The sequence below is a fragment of the Castanea sativa genome, chromosome 3 (genome assembly GCF_040712315.1).
Source record: "Castanea sativa cultivar Marrone di Chiusa Pesio chromosome 3, ASM4071231v1".
Taxonomy (NCBI): Eukaryota; Viridiplantae; Streptophyta; class Magnoliopsida; order Fagales; family Fagaceae; genus Castanea; species Castanea sativa.
The window spans coordinates 50,866,540-50,891,152 of record NC_134015.1 but is presented as its reverse complement, the minus strand read 5'-3'; the positions used below and the strand labels follow the sequence as shown (position 1 = coordinate 50,891,152).

The 24,613-nt window shown below is 34.4% G+C and overlaps 1 protein-coding gene across 1 annotated transcript; it reads right to left on the bottom strand.

The window, feature by feature from the left end:
• Positions 1-468: 468 nt before the first annotated feature.
• Positions 469-24,189, bottom strand: LOC142629765 (uncharacterized). Its single transcript, XM_075803800.1, has 14 exons — positions 23,990-24,189; positions 17,138-17,698; positions 15,344-16,564; positions 14,890-15,217; positions 13,930-14,191; positions 13,620-13,836; positions 13,149-13,516; positions 12,502-13,005; positions 11,019-12,216; positions 10,501-10,854; positions 10,140-10,377; positions 1,504-4,172; positions 1,167-1,318; positions 469-984 (listed from the first exon to the last, which is right to left on the bottom strand). Exons 1-14 carry the CDS (start codon positions 24,107-24,109, stop codon positions 669-671), a joined length of 8,508 nt encoding a protein of 2,835 aa, XP_075659915.1. The 5' UTR covers positions 24,110-24,189; the 3' UTR covers positions 469-668.
• Between the last annotated feature and the right edge of the window lie 424 nt (positions 24,190-24,613).

Genomic DNA, 24,613 nt, shown 5'->3' with positions numbered 1-24,613 from the left:
TAGCTATTGATCTTTACTTTTCTTGAAATTTTGAAAATATATAGGATATAAGAAGAATATATAATCCAATGGTGGATTTGTCAAAATTCAACTTCAATAGAAAGATATTGAGTGAGTTTGTAGCCTAAAACTACAACCGATTTTGTAGCTAAATTTTGTCACTTAAAATTTGCTCACTAGGTAGTTCCTTTTTTTCTCATAAAACTTGAGAATCGTATTTAAAGCTCCAAAATTCAATATTGATACATTTTTCTGTAATACTACTATTATTTCTCTTTTAGGAATTCTCTTCCAATGGGTTGGTACTGACTTCAAAGAACCCTAAATATTGACAACAACATGCAACCCCAATTATTGATTCCTAAACTTTATTTATTTAATTTTTTTCCACTGGGTGTGAACTTCAAACAACCTTAGGTGCCAAAGTTTATCTGTTTTTTCCTATGACCCCACACCTGCTCAAAAAGATGGGACAAGACAACCTCCTTTGATAATCACATTGCCCTTGAATTGCAACGTCTATAGCACTGCGTTATACAACAATAAGTGCTAAATATTGAGATCCAAAGATCTTTTCTGAAATGCTAGATTGTTCATCTCTTTCGAGTGCATTGAGAAGACAATTTTTGAAATGCACAATACATAACTTTCAACTCATGTACATCTATTTATCTCTTACTGCCTCCTTTTTTACCCCTGTTCTTTTTCCTGGACTTGTTACTCTTCAACTTATTTTCTGTTTCCCGGCTGTTTTTGCTGTTGGAGACCGATGCAACATCAGCACTGCTATTTTCCTTAGCTTTGCTATCACTGTCGACATCACACTGCTGCTCATTTGATTTACTGCCAGAAGTCTCAACCACAAGGTCTGTGCCCAGCTGCAACAATTGCTTACTTAAGATAGGTTCCAGATTTGGCCTTCTGGACAGCAATCTCTTGCAAAGTTCTTGAATTGTTGACATATTGTTTCCAAGTTCCGGTTCACTGAGAACATGATGCAAAAGAGAGAGGGAAGAAAAAAAAGGTCAGTAACAAAGGGAAGGTTTTGATATTCCATCGCTACCACATACACGAGTTATAAAACAAAGTAAAAATTGGTCCATATAATCCATCAATAATGTGTAAGTTTGAAGGCTAGGCATATCATAGTCAATGCACATACTGACCTCACATCCAGCGCAGCAGAAAGTTGCTTCAGTTCATCAACCATGCTGTCTACTTCCTCCAATAGGTTTTCATCAACATTGTCAATAGCATTCTGAAGGCGTTCATGCATAACAGTACTAACAAGGTGAATACTTTTCTCCGCGTTCACCCGCTATGTACACAGGAACAGAATAAAAATTTAGTATGATGCTCATTTGAGTATGCTTTTCGCTGAAGTCAAATGTTATATGAAAATTTGGCATTAGCTTACATAGGAAAAGATAAAAAATACAGTATGATGCTCATTTGCGAATGCTTTTCGCTGAAGTCAAATATTTTATGAAAATTTTGCATTACCTTCATCATTTGAACATTTAACAAAAAGCTCCTTGGATCTTTACCATTCTCCAACGACTTCAAAGCTTCAAATATTTCCCAAAAGTAATTCGCTTGCAGCCTGCTTCCATTTATGTTGTTCAAGTCCCCCTGATCTTCCACCAAAGCAAAGTTTGTAGGTGCAGACTTACAATTACAACTATCTTGATCATAAGTGCCTGAAGAAAGCACTTCATTGCCAGATTTAGTTGCTTCCACTTCAAATGTCTCAGCTTGACCTTGTGATGCTTTCACTGTCTCTGGAAACAAGACTTTTAACATGTCCTCCCTGCACTGTTTTACCGTCATGTCCACAAAAATGGCATCTGGACATAGAAACCTTGAACAATTTCCTCCCAAACTGACAATTACAAGAGGATTTTGAATTCTTTTAAATGCTTCAGCTAGCGCATTCACATTTATATGTTTCCGTCTTCTCTGAATGACATCATAAAATTCCTGTGGAAGTTGCTCAGTAATATAGCTCCTACCAAGCAATGCCAAAAGAGATTCCAAAAATTCCCCAGAATTCAGATGAACTAAACATATTATAGAAACCAATCTCAGTACCAGCAGTGGATAGTAGTCCTTCACATTTATATTAGACCTTTTGATCCAATCCATTGTATCTTTCTTATCAAAAAGAAGCTGCTGAGCAACTTTGACGATAAACTCAAAGATAACATGGGATGGTCTCATTTGAGCCACTAAAGTGGAATTTGGGCTGGTATCTGCATCTTGATAGATAAACCATTCAGCAAAAGAAGACTTTGAAGTGATAAAGTATCCCTGGAAGTAAGATGCCAAGATTAGGAGGCGCTCAATAAGATACAAGAAACAACCAGGTGAAATATAGTCGACTACTCTCCACTCTGCATTGTAAGTATCCATCAAAGCTTCTTGTAGCTTCAGCAGAATGCACAATTCTCTTGGAGATTCACAGTTATTGTCAGTTAAAGTACCTTGAGGAAATTCTGGTACCATATTCTCACGGAGAACCTGAATGAATGCCTTCCATGGTGGATTTCCATAAGTCCCATCAAACCTTTTCAAAATCTCCTTATATAAACCATTGTTTATCTTACCCAATCCAAGAGTTATCACTACAACTCTTCCAATTTGCCCATATGTCAACTCACCCTTCGTGCTGATGTTTTCAATTATGACCTGTTCTAGTAAATTCCTTGAAACTTCCGATTCTCTCAGAGAAAACATGTTCTCTGCCAATGATTTCCGCCAATCTAGGGGAAATATATAGCCAAAAAAAGAATTATTACAAAGTTCAACCAATCTCTGCAATGTCTTATTGTTGTAGTGACTACAGTTCAGATATTTGGATTCCAAAAGAAACTTTGCAACCTCATAGATACACGTAAGAGATCTGCTTTGGCAGAAAAGGGAGAGGGAATTCTTCAATGAGAAATAGTAAAGGGCTTCAAGATTGTCCAAAACCTTCATACCAGCACAAAGTAATTCTGAACACCAGTAACTTTGAGCAGTTGCAAGAAAATGTCTCACATCAATATAAACCAAATTTCCATTTCGATGAATGAATCTACTGTCCTCTCTGACCCAATCCGCATCAGAGTTGAGCAATACATAGATTGCATTAAGATTATGAAACTGCCTCCGCACCCCCAAGTAATTCAAACAGAAATCTCCATAACTTCTATATTCATTAACATCTTGAGTGTCAAGACATCTGAGATACTTTAAAATGCTCAAAATCTTCTCTTTCCAAAAATTCCAAAAGTAAAACAGTGTTTCTACAGAAATCTGATTTCTAGAGATCACCTGTTCCGAATGCTTTGTCAGATCAGAAACAAAATAATCCTGCCACACATACTTTGCAGAGTTTGACTGAAGATGAGCATCTAGAATTTTTCGAGCAGAAATTATTTCACCTCCAACACTATTATGTCTCTGAGAAGCATTCAAATACTCTTTTGTTATGGACAAGTCACTCTGCTCATTTGATAAGATGTCAGCCTCTGTACAAATAAAAGAATAAAAGTTTGAGTCATTCTTAGCAAATGACTTAGCTTTCGCCAAAAGCTCCTGCTTCTTTGTAAACTGCTTTAGTGGCCAGCCCTTGCTTCCAGGTGTCCAAAGTGAATTGTACAGCACATAGAAGAGCAATAGCATGGACGCTTCTTTGACATTCCCTGCCTTCCCTAGAAGATCAGCTTCATGTAGAATCTCCCCTCTCAGCTTTGCAATGCTGGCAGCCTCTAAGAAGTTTCCTGATTCTTCTTCCAACAATAGAAGCTCACCAAGGCAATCCAAAGATTTCAAAAATGTGCGCATCAAATCTATGGATTTAAAAGCTTTGACAAACTGCATCATGGATCTGCTATCTTTAAGCTCATGATGATGACGAGCACAACTCTCTAAAAACTCATGTTCAATCTTGTCTATTTCTTGTCCTCTTCTAGCCACACCAAAATCCTTAGTTGCATTATTTTTCCAATACTGAATGTACTTGAAACCCATGTTGAATAATTTTCCTATGGTGCAAACTTTTAAACATTCCGAGAAAAAGTTGCCTTTAGCATACACCTCAGCTGCCAGTTCATAGCATCCTGCTAGACAAAAGCATTCCCCAGCTCTTTGAAGTTCAGACTCCCCACACTTTTCTAAATAGAGCCTTCCTGCAATAATAAGAAGTTAAAATTAACTGTTAATATATGGGACATACTTTGTACCTAATAAATTTTCAGGGATGACATTGCAACTCTTTACATTTGTGGTACAAAAATGAAATTTGGATCAAAGTTTAAGAACAAACTAGTTGCTAACCCATGAAACGCACCGGATAGTTAACGATGGTTAAATATTTTCACTATTCAATATTTATAATACTGAAACAAAGATATATATATATATTGAAAAAAATAACCATATGGTGTCTTTTTTATAGGATGAAATAAAGACACACTACTTATGTTTCTCGGATTTTTTTTTTCAAAATAACACTAAAACTCAAACAATTTTGCTAGTTAGCACGTTTTCAAAACTATTTAGCAAAATAACATCTCGAGTGCAAGGGACTCGATTTTGTTGTGCTAAATCGAGCATACTGAACTCGAGTTCCATGGAACTTAAGCTCCAAAGACTTGACTTCCAGGAAACCCAGACAAAAACACGAAGAAGAAACCCAAACAGAAACAAAAAGAAACAACAAACCAGAGAGATCAAACCCAAATAGAAACCATGAGGAAGGCGCCCACAAACCCAGATCTCCTTAACCCAAACCGTTTGGCTCAAACTTCAGGCAGCGACGGCGAAGGTTCCAAAGGCAGTGGCGACGAAGCTCAAAGCAAAGGTTTGCCGAATTCCTTCATTTTCTTGTCTACGTCTGTGGGTTTGATGATAATTTGTTGTTATTCTGGTCTGAGTCTTTGGTTTGATGATGTTTTTCTTTTTGGGTTTGTGGAAATCGATTTTATTACACTTGATTTAGAACCACAAAATCAATTCTCACATACTCAATATGTTAGTTTGCTAAATATTTTTGAAAACGTGCTAACTAATGAAATTGTTTGAGTTTTAATGTTATTTTGAAGAAAAAAAAATCCATGTTTCTACACGTTCAAACTTTTATAAAACATGGAATAACAATTACAGCAACTTGATGACAAAAGAAAATTTTCCAAGTTCTACAAACAAAGTTTCTCTCCAACGGTTGAAAATTTTGGGTGTGAATTTTGAAAATCTAATTGTTGAATTTCATGTTTCTTATGTTCTTAACACACATCAAATTTCATTTAAATTCGATGTTGTTTACTATTCAATCAACAAACTTATTTTTTATACACAATTTTAGATTACAAAAACTTGAAATTTTAATATTTGTTTGATAACATAGTAATTGATCTTTAATCTTTAATCTTTTTGAAAATTTACAAGCATGAAGGATATAATATGAACATTCAATCTAATGGTTAGATTTTCAAAATTTACACTCAATATAAAGATATATAAGGAGTTTGAAGAGTTTCTCTCCAAAGTCCAAACTAGTTTAGAGAGAAATTTTGTTCAAGTTCCACTAAGGCTCTTTTAGGGGGAAAAAAGCAAATAGAGTGATACAAAAATAAAATTCTATGGCACAAAGTATTCTTCCAACAAAACTAAGATATCAAACATGAGAATAAAAAAATCAAGATATTTTGGTGGCATCCCTTACCTCTAGCTTTCTTTTAGCATTTACTCCATCTAAAAAAACTCTAGAATCAAACATGGTGTCTAGAAGTTTGGCTTTTAATAAAATATTACAAAAACACACGAGCAATAGAAGTAAAAATATGAAAAAAGATACACAAATATAGAATATTAAAAGATACCTTGAGGCCCGAGGACAAAGAGTTTGTAAAAACAAAATAGTAGAAATGGCAGAGAGAGGATAAATTGAATAGAGGGTTTTGCTGTGGTGTTGTATATATATAGTAGTAGGTCGGTTTAGTTTAAATTTTTCCATGCTACTGAGTAGTAGTTGGTTTAAAACTCTACAATTTACTGATTAGCAATCGGTTTAAAACTCTTCTTTTGACATAATAAATAAATTAATAAAAAAATGATGTGTAAAATTATGGAACTACCAAAACTTATGTGGCAAAATGTTAGATGGTCAACTAATAGGCAAACATCTTCAGTTTGTTTTAAAACTCTATATTGTTGAGTAGTAATTCGTTTAAAACTCTTCAGTTTACTAAGTAGTAGTCAGTTTAAAACTATCTTTTAGACATAATAATAGTTTGGTTTAAAACTCTCCATGTTGCTAAATAACAGTTAATTTAAAACTCTTCAATTTGCTGAGTTGTAGTCGGTTTAAAACTCTCATTTTGACATAATAAATAAATTAATAAAAAATGGTGTAAAATTGTGGGACTACTAAAGCTTATGTGGCAAAATATTAAAAGGTTAACTAATAGTCAAGCATCTTCTGCTACTATATATTACTAGTCGCTAACCCGTGCATAGCACGGAAAAACTACTTAAAGATATTTTTAAAAAATAGTACTAATATTTTCCAAAGAAATTTTCCCCTCTATCTCTCACTTAGTAATGGTCTTATCCCTTAATGTTTAAATGTTATCAAATTCATAATTTTCTCTGTTTTTTTATTTATCTTTGCAAATGTATATTAATACAAAAACATAATTCATAAAACATTCCATTGTAAAAAGATTACTATTCTAATGTTGCAATTTGGGTTGTTTTGATGAAAGTTCTAATGTACTAAAAATACCAATTATTGATGGTCTAGTATGCCTAAACATGAAAAAAAAAAAAAAACAAACAAACAAAAAAAACAGAAAAGAAGAAGAAGATGATGACCCGTGGAAACAACAAGAGGCACAAACCATGAAGTTGACTTAAACTAATTAATAAGTGAGATATTTTGTCAAATACATTATGCAGATTGTAAGGAGTCAATTTCATATTGGAGACCATTTCAAAATTACCACTATATACATCCACTAAACTAATTGTTTTCTAAAATGCTAAAAATACTACAAATTTTATAACATCACATTTTGTAAATTGATAAAATAATAATTGTGATTGGTAAATAGCAATATCATAATAAATAATATAAACAAATATAAAAAAAAATTTTAATGACTGGTGAAATTTAGGTGGTGAAATTTGTTGTATGTTTAGCATCATTTATAGTTTTTTACTCCAACTATTCTGACTTTGTATCAGAATGTCTAATGCAGTAGAGCCAGTGCAGCCAAAATTGAAAAAACAAAGAAATAGAGAGAAGCGGTCACAGAGAGAGAAACAGATCAGAACTAGAGAAGAAATAGAAGACGGAAGAGCACAAAGAGAAAACAAAGAAAAAAGAAGCAACACAAAGTAGAGAAAACACAAAGAATAAGAAGAGGAGACCGAGATAGGAGAGACAGCCCATGCTTCTTCCAATAGATCAGGTTTGATAAAAAGAGGAGAGATTATATTGCACCCAGGAGAAGTTGAGACATAAAGTGACATACGGGGAGGGCTTTTGGCTTTGAACAGAGACAATGAGAATATGAGATTTGAGAGTCGAAGAAAAGAGGAAGAAAAAGTATTGGGAACATCAGCTGAAAATAAGAATTAGTCAGTAAAAAAAAGACAATAAGCATTAAAAAATAACAAAAATTAGATAATGTGTAAAATGGTGAGGCTTTCAAAGCTTAAGTGGCATAATATAAGAATGTCAATGAAAAGTTAAAGGTTTCAGTCATATAGGGGGTGTTTGGTAGAGTAGTTTGAGATGAGATTTTTGTAATTTTTTGAAATACATATGGGTGAAAATGTGTGTGAAAATGTGTGTAATGTTGTTTAAAATATAAAAATGTGAGTTTGAGATAACAAACCAAACAAACCCATAGTATTTATAGATTATAGATATAGATTGGAGTATTTAAGCTGCCAATGTTTTAGAGACCAAACCATTGAGAGAACAAGAAAATTGGAAAGATTTAGTACAATAGGTCTAATAAGGAGATCAAATGAGTTGGATTTTTACGTCTTTTTTCCAGAAAAACTAAAAAGAACAAAGAAAGAAAATTTTCTAATAAACTTCTTGAAATCCAGCCAAATAGGTTGACAACACACATCACCCTTTGTGTTAAGTGGTAGTACCTAAGGTGATTGTCTAGTTTTAAATTAGTGTATTGAAGGAGAAAAAGGGAAACTCTAGACAACCACACTAAGATTTCCCAAGCAATCACAACTTCGAAGGAACAAGCAATTACAACTAAATACTTTAACAAAGCTAGAAAGATTTAATTAAACCCAATGCCTATGTTAACTTTGACAAATTATGTAAAAGTACTTATATAGACTGCTCCTAATCTTTTTCCAACAAAGATTAGGATTTGGATTTGATGCAGACAGATCCACCGTATAGAATTGAAATTTTTACAAATAGAACAACCCTATTCTAGGGGTGTCCACGGGTCAGTCCGAGTCGGGTTTGTGCCCAACCCACGACCAACCCGACCAAATCGAGTGGAGGAAGTTTAGAGCCACTGCTGACCGGCAAGTGAGTTAGATCGGAGCAGTCAGATTCACGTCAGATAGCAGTCAGTTCAGTCAAAACCGTCAATGGTGAAGAAAGCCAACCAAAACAATGCAGTTTAGGAGAAATCTCACCAAATCCAGCAGAGATCTCATCGGATCTGGTGAGATCTCACTAGATCCGGTGAGATTTCCACCAGATCTAGCTGAGATCTCACTAGATTTGGTGAGATCTCCCCAAATCCGGCATAAATCTCATAGGATCTGAAGTATTTTGACCAAAAACTCGCCAAAAAAAGCTTGGATCGCCAGATTTTGATAAGTTTCATGATTGGGTCGGTTGAGACGGGTTTTAGAGGAGAGAACCACTGGAGTCAGTTTTTGGGGTCGATTGCAGGTGGGTCGGTTCTGGTCGGTTTTGGCAGATGGGTCGGGTCCAGTGGGTGGGTGGACACCCCTACCCTATTCCATGTTGTTATCTCCAGTAGTACTTACTAACGTGACCATACACAGCTTCGAATCCACGGAATCTAATACAAGCGAACTCTATTGAATGTGAACACCCGCTCACAACTTCAAGTACCCACTTGAAGATTCACTCCAATAACTCTTTATTAACTAGATTCAGCAACTTCACCTTGATCACCAAATCTTTGAAAACATGAACAATGATCCTTGGTTGATGCTTTAAGAGAACTTGGAAATCTCCTATAGTTTGTTTATACCACACAGCTCTCCAAAAGTATTGAAAAGCGAGCCCTAGAATTGCTTATATTTTTTATTTTTACCTTGGATTGAAAACCATGATACCCTAGCTTCATGAGAGCTGATTGAAACATACTTGGAATCTATTCCGCACGAATCTCAATAGATTGAGATTAGTGATTCTTGATCAAGCACATATCAAGATTCCATAAAACTTGTGAACTTCTTCAATCTTGGTCCTGTCTCGGATTTGAAATGGACTTCAAACACACAATATACTCACTAAGACTCTTAAAATTGATTACATTTGATCATGTTTTGCCAACCTCGTCATGTGGACTCAACAATTTTGGTTTCAAACAAAGCTTCAAATAGTTTTGGTCTTTTAAGTATTCTCTTACAGGAACTTCTTCTTGATTACGTCAATGTGGAGTACCTTTCCCCTCTTAAATATTTTCCTCAACTTATTCAAAAAGGGGTCATTCCAATGTTGGTCCCATTTAAGTGAGGTTTAGTGAAGGATAACTTGAACAGTGTCCTACCTATCAATTTTTTTATAATGTGTCTGCTCTCAAACCTTGACTATGCACTTGCACTTGGACTTACAATTTTCAAGATGAGACTTAGACATTGCACTAGAAAACAAACCCTCTCCCTCTAAACAATAAAATATAAAAATAATTAAAAAACTAGGGAAAACACCATTCTCTAACGTAGAATTATCTTCTCCAACTTTTATTACATTAAAACTCAAAATATTAACTTTCAATTTTCAAATATTAAATTTCTAGATGATGTTATTTGCCATAATAATGATGTAGTTGCGACACTAGAACAATAACAAAATGTACATAAAAAATGCTAGGTTATATTAGACCAAAGTCAAAGAATCCAATGCATACCTGCTCTTTCATACTCCCCCAAATCAGAAAAACATTGTGCAGCAGAATCAACTTTGCCTATAGTTTCAAATATTTCGGCAGCTTGCCTAAGCATAACATTTGCCTTTTCAAGATTTGAACCGCGCATATGGTCAGCATTTTCTCTAAGGCCAGCAGCCTTGGACCTTCTTTGCCAATAAACATCACCAGCTCTTTCAAAGCACATGGTTGCAAATTCAAACTTATGCTCTAAATACAACTGCAAAAAAAAAAAAAAAAAACAGATATAAGAATTGGACATCTACAATAATGGTTTTGCCAAAGAAGAGAGAGAGAGAAGACAGCAATAGATCCTTCAGATAGGGTCACAATCAATAGTAACCTTAATGCCTCGGGACTTCCACTCCTCTGAACTGCTAGTAACCTGCATTGCCTGAGCAAGTGAATCATCTAGTTGTCTGACTTGGACAAGACACTTTTTCTTCCAATAGTCAAACATTGGTTTGCAAAAGTCCTCTGAATTCTCAGAAATCCACAACCTCTGCCTGGTACGAGTGATAGCCACATAAAGTTGCTTCAGTTCGGAGCACAACACATCGTGTTTAGCCTCATTGAAACGTGGGGCAGAGATGGGTAAAGTTGGGTCGAGCAAATCTTGCTCTTCCATATATTTATATATCACCCTCCATTGATCTTTCAGAGATGATGAGCCAAAAAAGTTGTACAACAATACATCCTACACAAGGAAATTACGAGTAATAAATGGGCTAAAAAATGTGACCCAGTAAATTACTAATAATGTTAATGAATTTCGATTTGAACAAACGAAGTGATAATATTTAAACATATAAATAAATTGTTAAGTAATAAAACAAATGAGTAAACATGTATTTTATGCACCTGAAATTCAAGGCCCTTGCACTCCACAATAGTCAGAACAAGAGCTTGGTTCCCAACGTGATTGGTAATTTCCTTCCGAACAAAATCATCTCGTACCAATATTACTTGCTCTGCACCGAAGCCAACGATACTTCCTCTAGCATTCCCACTATTGCCAAAAATAGTTATGATAGCATTTTCTTTGTTCCCTGATTCAAGCAAAATAGGAGCTTCACCATATATAAGACTAGTCTCAGGTTGCAAAACATCAGTAGATTGAGGAAAGTAATGATAAATAAGTTCAATCACACTCTGTGATAGCTTAAGAACTCCATCATGAGTACGGAAGTTCTGGCCCAAATGGAAGATCTCTGAGATTATTCCTTTCTCTTTTCTTCCATCTTGTCCACTGCTTTTTGATTCCAGCACAAACTTATTGTAGAACAGAGATCTTATATCTTGGAATCTAAAGTCAATTCCCTTCGCAATCGTCTGAGCAGTATCACCAGAGAAAACAAAACCCTCTTCAACATTTTTACAAATATATTTGAATAAAGCAATTTGGCTTAATGTAAGATCCTGCACCTCATCCACATATACAAAATCCATTTCATCGCCCTCGTATCTTTCAGCTCTTAATCGACGATGAAGATCAATTACAAGATCAGAAAAATCAAACTCACCATTTTCATTCTTCATTTTTTCATAATTTTGAAAGATCTCATATATTATCTCTCTCTTCTGTCTACATAGACGAGAAACTCGGCCCTCTGATAGTCGAACATAGTCCTCACGACTGAGTTTGCCATCACCTGCCTCCGCAGCTTGCGGGCCACCTTTTATATGGGAAATAATCTCTGTGAAAACTCTAGAAGAGTCAAGCTTCTTAGTTAGCTGGGTATTGAAACGGGGCCAGTATGATGTACTAAACCTTTCATAATTAACTTCTTTCATCCTTATAAAGCTCTGTAAGGAAACTGAACTACCACTTATTGGACCATTAGAGAGTTTCCTTGCTTCATGGAATCTTTCAAAGTATGAATTACCCACAGTTCCATCAAGCATTATTAGAAATTTGTGAAATGTTATGACAAGAGGATATGACAGGGGAGGAACATCAACAAAAGAATCCGGGATATCCTTGAATTGAGAGGCGTTGTCAAAATCATCCATATCAATTGAACTACTTCCTTTTGAAGAATTACAACCACAGGAAAAGCTGCATGTGGAAAAAAAATTGTTACAATAGGCTTTTCATTTTATATTATCCAACATTATTCCCTAGAAAGAAAAGTGCATATCACATTTACGAAATGAAACAACCAATCCACGTCAAGGACAAAAAGAAATATCAAACATATGTCATGTTTCCAATTTCTCAAAAACCTGAAAAAATTAAAGTAAATACTGAGTTCAATTGTTTCTAAGTCAGAAATCAAGCAAACTAATTTATAAAGAAGCAAAGTAAATTCACGAAAACCATTTTATTAGATAATCTACACACCTTTTCAAATGAGAAACATGTTGTTTTACAGCATAACACAGTTTAGGACTCACTGTCACAAAAAGTTGGTGCAATACATTTTCCTTCATCCCAGCAGCAGTCTCCTCAACCTCCTTTTCCTCATACAATAACTCCCTTACCTTATGGTGCAGTTTTTCTTTCTGAAATAACTTCATCGTCAAAACAGTAGTTTTCCCAGTACCTGACCGCCCCAGTACAAATGTACTTCTAGGAAAAAGGATTATCTCTAGCTCTTGGTCAGATACTTCAAATGGTAGATCCAATTCACCACCATCTTCGTTAGAAAGCAAGTGGGTCACTACGCCTGATGATAAGGAGTAGAACTTCATCAGCATAAGACTCTCACTCACTCTAGCATTCTCAACATAACTTCTGCCATCAGCAGCACAACCGCTTAGATCACTCCCATTTTCATGGTCATCAAGATTCTTAATCCGGACAATATCAAAAGAGATTGACCAACTCTTTGGAATTTCCAAATCCCTAGACACAAAGCAAGGGGAAAAAGTTTCAAAATATAAAAAAGAAATCCTAGTAAATTTAAAATATCAAAATAAGGCATCATCCAAGTTTCAAAATTGGAAACATTATTATGGATCTACAAGAATGCAAAAAAATATACATACCCCTCAAGACATTTCTCTTGGCAGCAATTAATAAAGTCATCTGTATATTTTCCAAACATACTATCAAGACGTTTCACTAATTTTGGAATATCCTCTATAGGCGCTATATACCAAATCTTCAAAACTTGAAGGTACCTCAATTCCTTTGCAATGTCACTCCATTCCTTTACTATGTCATTTGCACAAACAATATAAAGACCTTCAACCCTAAATTGCTTTAAGATCTGTGAAGAACTTTCACAAACTACACTCAACTTTTTGGGTCTCCAGCCACTGGAAATTTTCAATAGAAGGTTTATAACTGACTTCTTTGTCCGGACAGACTTCAGTTTTTGAAATGATTTTAGAAAGCTATCACTAAAAAGAACCTGTGGAGATTGCGAAAAGGAAACTATAATAAGTACATAAGCAAATTAAGAAAGAGTATTAAGAATATATAATGAAAAGTACAAATATAAGGGTGCAAAATACCTTCCACCTAGCACTTTTAAAAAGTATGCTATCACTATTAAGCAAATCATCAAACTGTTCAAATTCTTTCTTCACGTCTAATATTGCTTTAGCCAAATCCTTGTCCTCATCAGCGTAAAAGAAACATTGACGATTCTTAGCATCAAGGACCAAGGTTTCCCAAACAGATCCACCATTCACTAGTGTTCTGTCATTTCCCAATATCCATAGACAGTGCCTGAAAGGCATTACAAGGCCAATTGTTATTTACAATACTTGTTAAAATGGAAGCAAAGACAAACTTCTCGAAAGAACTTACATAAAATATTACCTAGCCCTTGTAAGAGCAACATTAGTTCTCTGTAGACTCGATGTGAACCCAATCGATGCATCAGTATTAGATCTTACTGTCGATATTATAATTAGGTCCTCTTCCCCACCCTGGAACCCATCTACTGACTTGACCTTCACTGTAAACCCATCAAGAGCATCAAACTTCCGTCCAAGTCTTTCTTGAATTGCTACTACTTGAGCAGCATAAGGAGATATTACACCAATGCGGTAATTCTGTTTGAAGCCAGTGCCAATCCATGCTGAATTAAAAGCAAAAGCCAAAAAAGGGAAAGAATAAATCAATATAAAAATAAATAAAACAAAGTTCTAAGAACTTGTTTCTCTAAGAGAGGTGATTCCATCATAACAGATTGAGGTACAGAAATACAAGTAACGGATACAGACATATGACTATTCTAAATGACAAAAATGTGTACTTTATAGTCTTTTAAAAGATTTAATACGCCGACTTTCGAATTCTTTGAGACTCCATTACGTTCCAGTCCTAAGATATGCTGAATTAATTTTCTCTTGGGTAAAGATGTACATGATCTTCAAGGATCAAAATGTATCTTGCTTGACAAGCAACAAGACACAAACATTATAAGATTTCTCAATAGAGTTTCCTACCTTTGCAATTTTATCATTTCTTACAGAATAACAAAGTCCATTTGTAAAAACTCATCAACTTCCTCCAGTTTGTATTTTCTAGGGAATTAGAGATCAATCAAATTAGTTTATACTGGCATCAAATGAATGACTTAAAGGTGGCAAAAAGTCAAGAATAAGATCATAGAGTAGAAAGAATGAAGTGCAATTGAACAAATAGCCCATCAGCAAAGACAATGGCAATTGTGAAAATAAGCCCATCAGCAACATAAAGCCTGATTGAGCTTATTCTTCAAATTAAAGACAATCTCGAGGTTGGCATAGAATATGAGACTTCAAGAGGAGTTACCTTTGTATAAATTCTGCAGTATTTTCATCACAACAGAAACCTCAACCATGTTTCTCCAACTACGCTCAGAATCATCCTTCTCTTCCCTACCATCTATTACACTAATGAAAGAATAGGGACCAAACATTGGCCCTGGAAGATACTGTTTTTCATTGCCTTTTCTTTTAACATTTGGAGCATCTAAAATCTGGTTGTCATAAAAATTTGCATTTGGGAAAAAACTTATAGATGGATGCATTCGGTACTGTATACTGAGAAGATGCTTTGTGCAACCCAATGAGCTCAACCTCTCAAATAAACTTCTCCCAAAACCAACTTCCTCAGAAATCTACAAAAGAAAATTAAAATATTCTGAAAGAACATTTTAAAAATAAAAAATAAAAAACAAAGAAAACCAATTCACATGTAAACAAAGGTATGAATGTGTCAAAAAAACCAAATAGCATTTACATACATTGCTTGTAATTATTGCTGGTAATTGGCGCTCGTCACCAACAAGAATAGCATGCCTTAATTCCGGAAGTTGCAGGGGAATGGTCGATTCACACTCCTTTAATTGAGCAGCTTCATCAATAACCAGAATGTTCAGTGGGTCCATTTCCACAGAGTGCAGCCTATAAGAACTTGAAGCAGTGCAAAAAATTAAGGAAGCTGCCTTGAAACAAAAATCCATTATTGACCATTTGTTCATTGAGCTCGGAAGATCAAGTTCATTAAATGAACCCTGAAGTTTTTTTAAGAGAGAAAGGCAATCTTTTCTCCTTACATTCAACTGGAATGGTATATCCATAAATGGCTCAGAAATATCTTGACCTACTTTTGAATGTGAAAAATGCTCCTCCAGTGCTACAGACTCCACATTATCTTTAAACAATAAGGTTTCAAAAGACTCAAGTAGGTTAATAAGAGAAAAAATGTTTTGGAAATTGTGCTCGAGAATGTATTTCTTGGGTAAATGTGTACAAAAGTTTAGAAGACAATTTTTAAGTGGTGATGAAGTAGCAACAAATCTTTTTCTCAGAAAATCAAGAAATGATTTGCACTTCCCCTCGCCACCATCAGTTTCAGCCTCACTTTCTATCTCTTTAATTTCTTCTTCATTGTTTTGTTCTCTCTCTTTGATCAGTTCATTGTCCAAGAAGATGTGAAATTGAGAAACACAATCTTCAAGAAGATCAATCATTGAAGTAAAACAATGCCTCCAACCAGTCAGAGGCCCCAAGCACTCAGTAAGCTTTTGGACCCGATAATCCAAATATATAATTTCCATGTCCAAACCAACTTTGAGCCGCTTCTTATTCCCAAATAAGAGAACATCTCCAAATGAGCAAAATAAAGCATCAATTCCAATGTCCATTCCGAAGGATTCTTTCACCAGCTTTAGGACATGCGAGGCCACTTCTTTAATTGCAACATTTGTTGGGGCACAAGTAAGAGTCCTATATCCCATTCTTAGAAGGGTGAAAAGAAGGGTGCCAGTGGTTTTTGTTTTGCCAGTACCAGGCGGACCCCATATAAGTTCCACAGACAACTTGTGGTTGCAATGTATCTTACGTAGACAAGCAAGAACTGCGTTGTTTTGGGATTCATTCAGTTTTGAAGTAATACTCGTTGCCAATTTCTCATCCCAGCTGCCATCACTCTGTGCAGAACAGAGATCACAGTCTTCCTCATTCTGTTGTTCAACATGAGAAAATGAAAATAATTAAAGAAAGTCTTAGCAACAAATGACGGCAAAACAAGTAAAATTTTAGAAAAACCAAAACAAGTTTCCCTTATTGCAATTGACTTACAGATAAATTAACGAAATGCATGTGCATGACATTTCATTAGCAAAATTTGGTGCGGGAGGGACAGAGAAGGCTAATAAACTCAAACCATATTATCACAACAGTTTAAAGGCACAACTGTTGTAAATGGAGGGGGGAATACTAATTCCAGCTTCTAAAAGAGAAAAGTAGGAATTTCCATTGGTATGATAAGAAAATAAGCACTGTTGCTTAAGGACCAACTAAGAGAACACCTTTAGAGTAATGCACAAAAAAAATTATCTTCCTCTTAATTCTTCTAAAGCAAAATGTTTTGTCAAATAATAATTAAAACAACATCGGTATACTATAATCCATGCTAAGTATTCTGTTGTTTCCACATGAATCATATGTCAATCATAATGGGACAATTCCATTTTGCAACTGAATCTAATGCTCAGTAGTATTAAATCTTCAACATTCATACCCAAATTGCTTACCAAAGAACTAGTGCACAAGACTTTCTTAATGATATTCAGATTTTTTTGCATGTGCAGTGCATTCCACATTCTCTTGTTAGGGATTGTATTTGTCAAGAAAACCACAAACAATGATTTCTTCCCACCATCAACATCAATATCTTTCAATGCCTTGACTTTAAAGCTAGTAGATGTATCATTATCCTCTCGAATATCATCATCATCAATATCATCCTCTGAGATTTTAGTGACCATTACAAAAGCCCAAGACCTTCCTATTCTTTGTAAATCAGAAACATGCTCGGGTTTAGCATCTGCTAAAATTAAAATATCTCCAGGCAACGTTTTGTAAGGCTCCTTGCTACGATCACTGCATCGGTTACTCCAATTATCAACCTGAACATCATACAATTTTCCTCCATATGGCTTAGATTCATCAAATGCAATTACTTCAGCAAAAGGCGCTATTGATATAATCTCCATACTTGAATAGAGTCGTGCACGAGTTTCTTCCAATAAAGGGTAAAGATATGAACAAAAATACTGGTGAACTGATTCGAAGGACAGCGGAATTTTTTTTACCTATAAAGAATGAAACAGGGTGTTAATTCAAAATAGAGTACCAAAGAAATTCAATGGAGGTTTATACGCTTAAACATATAAGCTGCTAAGCTCACTTATATTCTCGATAAAATGTCTAATGAAAATGCTAGATTCAATTTATAATAAGCATTTAAAATCAAGTACAGTTTACTATTAATAGCAATTTTAAAAGATACTGACTTTCTTGTAGTACATTCAATACTTCTTCCCCCAGGAAAATGATAAGAACAAGTAGATAGTTTTGTCTTCCTAATCTATAATTTCTTATAATTTAAAAAACATCGTCTGCTAGAAGAATCAAGTAACGGCTTAGGCTTTTACTTTCCAGCAGACTCTGCAACAAATAGGCATGTAAAATTCTATACTTTATTAGGTTAAAAGGGACCACCAAGTTTGGAGGATAGAATCTCTTAGAGGAAACTTTGTATTAGATTCTCAATTGAATATACACTTGACTATAGTTTGGGGAAAAAAAGAAAAGGGAAACAACCCTTTTTGTTTAAAAAATAAAAATAAAAATAAAAATAAAAAAAGCCATGGGTCCTAAGGGAGATTAGATGAAAATTTCAATCCCCACTCTCACAGAGAAATACAAAGCTTATAAATTGGATATAAATGACATTACCTAATAGTGTACTAAATTATATGTTCTTCAATGATAACTTACAAATTTATTTTAAAATAACAGAACTATGCTATTCATTTGGAATATGGTAAAAGAAATAACTTAATATAAAGCCATCAATTATTCATTCAAATCTATAATATACTTGTATGTAATTGAATTTAACCCTTTTTTTTTCCTTTTAAATTTTTATGCTAAACTTTTAAAACATGAACACAAATGAAACACTTAAATATTCTATGTTGTATACATTATATATCATATAGTATATTTTGTCCCATTATATACAAACTATGACTCCGTATGTTTTGTTGGAAAACCTTATGTTGTAGACACCCAATTTCCACCCATAATTCAATCTTGGAAAGAGCGAGATAGTCATTTCACATATCCAAGGGTACAAGGGTAATTTAACCACTAATTAATCAATCACAGTTCATGGGATGATCTTAAGGTTTCAATGATCACAACTACACATCAAATGCCTCAATTAAATAATCAGATTGGAAGATATTGCAAGATCAAGTTTTAACAGTCAATATATTTTTGCGTGAGGCTAATTACATAGGATTAATGATCATTAATTTTGATTGGATACTAAAAATGACAAATTAAAATTAATTATATGGAAATTTGTGATTAGCTGAGTTCATATTATAATATGTGGCTTAGTGCAATGAATAAAATTTATATGCTAATAAAAACAAACCACTATCAAATAATGTGATTTTTGAGTAATTATCCCAATGAAAATTGTTTTAAAAATCATAATTACCATTTTGAAAGATTCCTTATCATGAAAATATCTCAAAATTTCATCCAAATGCATTTTTCAACTAAAAAAAAAACACTAGAAAACATGCAAAGCAAGCGAAACGGTTAATCTAGGAAAATATCATTGACGTCTCTCAGCTGACTGGAAAGTAAGGTCTCTTGCTTTCCTCAAGCTGTAGAAGTTTTGTCCCTTCTTCGAAGGAGAGTTTGTCAGTTGTACGTTCTCGCGGAGTATCAAGCATACTCTTCCAGTTAGTGGGTATTTTTATTTGTTTGGGGTCTGGGAAACACATTAATCCACTGCTTATCTCTTTTGTTGTATTCAAGCATGGAGAATTTGACAAAAAATTGGCAGAAGCTTTCACTCTCAGAATTAGAAAATACGGGCTTTATCCCCCAGAGGACCATACAAAGGGGGAGTTCGTCATTGCTACCAAGTTTCTAACAACACGTTTCCTTCAAATGGAGGCTGTGGCCAGGACCTTCAAACAACTATGGCAGTCTAACAACGAGTTTTGAATCCGAAATCAAGGTAATAATGTGGTTTTATTTGTGTTTTGACAACCTAGCTGATGTGGACAGGATTCTCAATAGCCAACCTTGGAGTTTCGATAAGCACCTCATTGTGATGCAGAGGTATGCCAACGATTCCCCGGTGCATGAGCTACCTTTTGATAGAACTCCTTTCTGGGTACAAGTTCATGACATACCGAATAGCTTCTTAACAAGGAAGGAGGCGGAGAGTTTATGCGATACAGTAGGTGAAGTACAGAAATCTACAGGAGCGATTGATGAGGATGGAGGTAGTTTCATTAGCGTTAGGGTGCTGATTGATATCACTCTTCCTTTATGTCGGGGCAGGGTGATAACACTTCCAAGTGGAGTCAAAAAGTTGGGTGAATTTCAAGTATGAGCGCTTAACAAGCTTGAGCTACTGGTGTGGTCGATTAAATCACGATGACAAGGAGTGTGAATTGTGGATTGAGAGCAAAGGATTGTTGAGCACTGATAAGCAGCAGTACGGGCCGAATTTGAGAGCTCCACCATATCACTCGACGGGCAAGGACGTCATCTATGTCCCAAGTTATTACTAGATTAGAGATCCCAAAGCACTTTGGAAACAATGGTCGGAGAAGGCTCATCAAGAGACGGTCACGGGTACAAGCTCCAACATAACTCCGGTGGTTGATATTTCAGATATGGAAGCAGAGGGAATCAAGGATGGAGTTAATGCAGGTCAATTTCAGTTTCAAAAGGGCAACATAAATCGGGGAAAGAGAGTATCAATGAGACTGAAATTACTCCCCCAATTCTTACTCCAGCTCTAAAACCGAATAATGAGGGGATCTTCAATTCCATAAATTCAGAGATTGACAACATTTTGGAGAGTCCTAACGGATCACAAACGACGCCTAACAAGGTAACGCCAGGGTCAGTTAATTCCGGAGATAATGATCTTTTAGTTTTGAATTCAAACACCATCAACACAGCTGTCAATGATATCCATATAGAGAAAAGTGTATCTGGCTCAGTAAATGCCTTGTACGCGATGAACCCTAGTCCCGTGGTGTCCTCTAGCCAACTCTCTTCTGAAACCATGGTTCGGGAACCAAACCTTAGGACCTGGAAGTGCATGCTAAGGCAAACAAATCCCAGTACATGAGTGAATCAAAGGCACAGTGTAAGGAAGAGGAAAGTCAATAGTACTCCTCACATACTATCCGAAGTTCCAAACAAGAGTGTTCAAACTCTTGGGAGTGATCAAGACACAACAGAAATAGTGGTGGAGGCTGTGGCGCAGCCCCGCCAGGAGCCATGAGTTTTCTAGTGAGGAACTGTCGCGGGCTTGGGAACCTAGCGGCAAAGAAGGAGCTTAGCGAGTATTCCCGGGCAAAAGATCCCTCTGTCATGTTCAGGCATATTAGAAGGCAAGGTAATAGTATCGCTCATAAATTGCTAAACACGCAAGACATGTTAGCGGGTTTGCAGTGTGGATGGTGGAGCTTCTCCCACATCTTTCAACTGTAATTTTGGCCGAGTCAGCCTTTTCTCATTAATAAAAATTACAGTGTTTTTTCTCCAAAAAAAAAAAAGGAAACTATCATTGACGTGCCAAGTGGCACTTGAGAAGTGCCAATTTTCCCTATATAGTTTTGGTTCTTATAAAAAAAAATGTGCCAATTGGCACTTCAGCAAATTTCCCTGGATTATGTGTGTTTAGGAACAACTTATTTACAATTTTCTTAAAACTGTGTTAAAGTATAATTATAATTTGAAAAAGTGAGAAAAGTGCAATTTTAAAAAAGCTAGCTTATAAGTTGTATCCAAACACAAACTACGTTTTTTGCTCCATTTCCTCACCCAAATCTCGTTATTTTCGAGATAAGTCTCTCACACACCACTTCGTGGGTGCTGACTTTGTAAGCACTCAGCTTAAAAATTATGCTACTCACTCCTCTATAAAAAGAGGGGAGCATCCTTCAGTCAGAGTATTCGCATCAGCTCGTGCAAAAATTCTAGTATATTTTAGCATAAGAACCTACTTTTTCTATTTTTCATACTCACTTTTCAAAATATCTCATATCAGATTATTTATTTTACACTACATTTTATTAAAATATCAATTTTTCTTGATTTTATTAATTGTTTCTCTTTCTTCACACACAACAACCACCATTCACTCTCTTCCTTCATCCTCGAAATACATCAAGAAAGAATAAACAACTAAATGCAAAATTAATAATATTAATGTAAAATCCAAACACCCTAAACATCAGAGGATAAATTTCAAATTTTAAAATTTGGGGTGTAAAATTCAAACCACCCCAAACTTTAGGGGTTTAATTTACAATTTACCCTTAATTTTATGCAAGTATATTTTCTTTCTTGTTCATAACGTGTTTTGTTTATATTGTCTATATGTTTAGATCTAAAATAGCTCAATGTAATTTCTAGATCTAGGATTGTCTTTTGGCTAAATTGATTCATAGATCTACTATTTTACATCATAAAAATTGTACTTTCTCTCTTGTTCATAACGTGTTTTGTTTATATTGTCTATATGTTTAGATCTAAAATAGCTCAATGTAATTTCTAGATCTAGGATTATCTTTTGGCTAAATTGATTCATAGATCTACTATTATAAATCATAAAAATTGTCACTTTGCAATAAAATTCCAGATCTGACTTCCCCTACATTCAAATATGTTTTGCAATCATTAAATTCCAGATTTGATTTTCCCTACATTCAAATATGTTTTCCTTTGCATATAATTTCAGATCTGATTTTCCCTACATTCAAATATATTTTTCTTTGCATTAAATTCCAGATCCAATGTTTTACATCACAAAACATGTTTTCTTTACGTTTAAATTCCAGATCTGATTTTTTCTATATTAACATTGTATTTTCAATCATTGAATTCCAGATCTAATTTTTCTACAATTCAAATAAGTTTTCTACATTACAATGCAGATATGATTTTTCTTCATTCAAATAGGTTTTCTTTCAATAAAAATTCCAGATTTGATTTTCTACAATTCAGATCAATTTTTCTTCAATTAATTTTCTGCGTGTTTTCAAATCTCAAAATCCTTTTTGTAAATTAATCTATTTTCAAAATAGATCTATGGAATACTTTTCAGTTCAACATTTAAATGCATGCAACATTTAAATTCAAAGTCAACATGAATGTGTGTTTTTTACAATTTATGCCTTGTGGATATGTGATTGGTCATCTTTAGTCTAGAAGATCGGTTTTTACCGAATAAGGTGGGTGCCTAATATCTTACCACTTTGTAACTTAATCCCCGAGCCTAGATTTTGGGTTCTAGATCAGTATCTTGTCCAATGTAATTTTTCATTTTGGTAGATTGTAACTAGGAAGCAAAACAATATATTTTTCTTTAGATTGTAATTAGGATCAAAGCTTTGTAATATTTTTACCAAAATGTAATTTTACTCTCAAGTCTCAATGCAAATCTAGATGTTCAATTCATTTATGTTTTTCTTATTTTTTGTTTAAATAAAATAAGTGATGACTCCATTTTACACCCTTGATCTAGGGGGTAAAAGCATTTCTCAATGTAAGATAAATTTCTATGTTTTCCTATAGTTGGTAGCATCAGGAAAAATCAGTTAACAAATAACTATCTATAGTCTATGGCAAACCCTATTAAAAATATGACTTATTTTGAAAAGATGGTTTTCCTGAAATTTTTCGAAATACATCCCTATCTCACCACAAAACATTTTCACCAAAAACATTAAAAATAAGATAGTTTTCTAAAAACTTTCCATCTCATTTTGGAAAATGAACTCTTTTTTTTCTTCATTTTCAATAACTAAAAAAAGGTGGGGCAAATTTAACGTGGGGCAACAAATGAAACATTTAACCACTGACAAACAAAAAATATCACTACTAACTCATGGAGAAGTTTAAAATAAAAAAAAAAAAGTTTACTCAAGAGTCCAATGTACTCCTCTAGTCTTCTACGAGGAGAATCAAGTTCAAATCACTCACCCCTATTGTTATAATTATTGAATTAGTAACCAAAAAAAAAAGAGGTGCACAAAGACAAACTACATTATTAAAAGAAGATTTTGTACTCCTAAGAGGAAACTGGTGAAATCGGCTAGCTTGGACCTAAAATAATAAAGCACACAAAGACAAAAATACTAAAGTAAAGAAATAACAAAAGTAACACATGTATGATATATCTTCTTTTGTAAGCGTCAACTTCTTCATTAATGCTTCATGGAGAATTTTTTTTTTAAAAAGCAATAAATTATTTAAATAGCTACTATAAAAATAAAACCAACAGAGACTGATATTGTAATAAAGAGGTAAACCAAAAGAAGAAGGCAAACCTGGTCCTTGAAAAGGTCTTTATTTTCAATTTGTTCAAGGGACCAAGAGAGCACCATTTCAGTGAAGCCATGATCATAAGGAACTGCCGTCATCTTCTTTGAACTCTCTCCTTTCATCATTTCTTCTTATATCTGCATTCAATATATATATATTAATCATTCACATCAAAAACCCATTTGGCCATTTCTCTGTGACACTATTATAGACAGAGAGGAAAGGAAGGAGCATTCTTACCTAGGAAGGAAACAAGTAAGAGAAAAAGGTACCTGAGAATCCTTTAGTGCGGACATTACCTTTTTTTTTTTTTTTTTTAACAGTACGGAAAAAAAAAAAAAAAAAAGTAAGATTGGGTGTCTTCTTCTGGGCCCACTAAAAAGTTCTCCCCAACGTGGGGCGAAAACTATTGGGGGAGGAGTTTGATTTATTTATCGCATGGTCTTTTGTACATTACTTTGGCTGTTTTTTTCTTTTTCTTTTTTCCTTCCTCTGGACATTGCCTTTTCTTTCTTTCTTTCTTTCTTTCTTTTTTATTTTTTATTTTTTATATATATAGAATTTCAATCTTTTGCGTCTCCTTTTATATTTTTCTTTGTTAACTAGAAGTGATTTCTTTTTTCTAGATA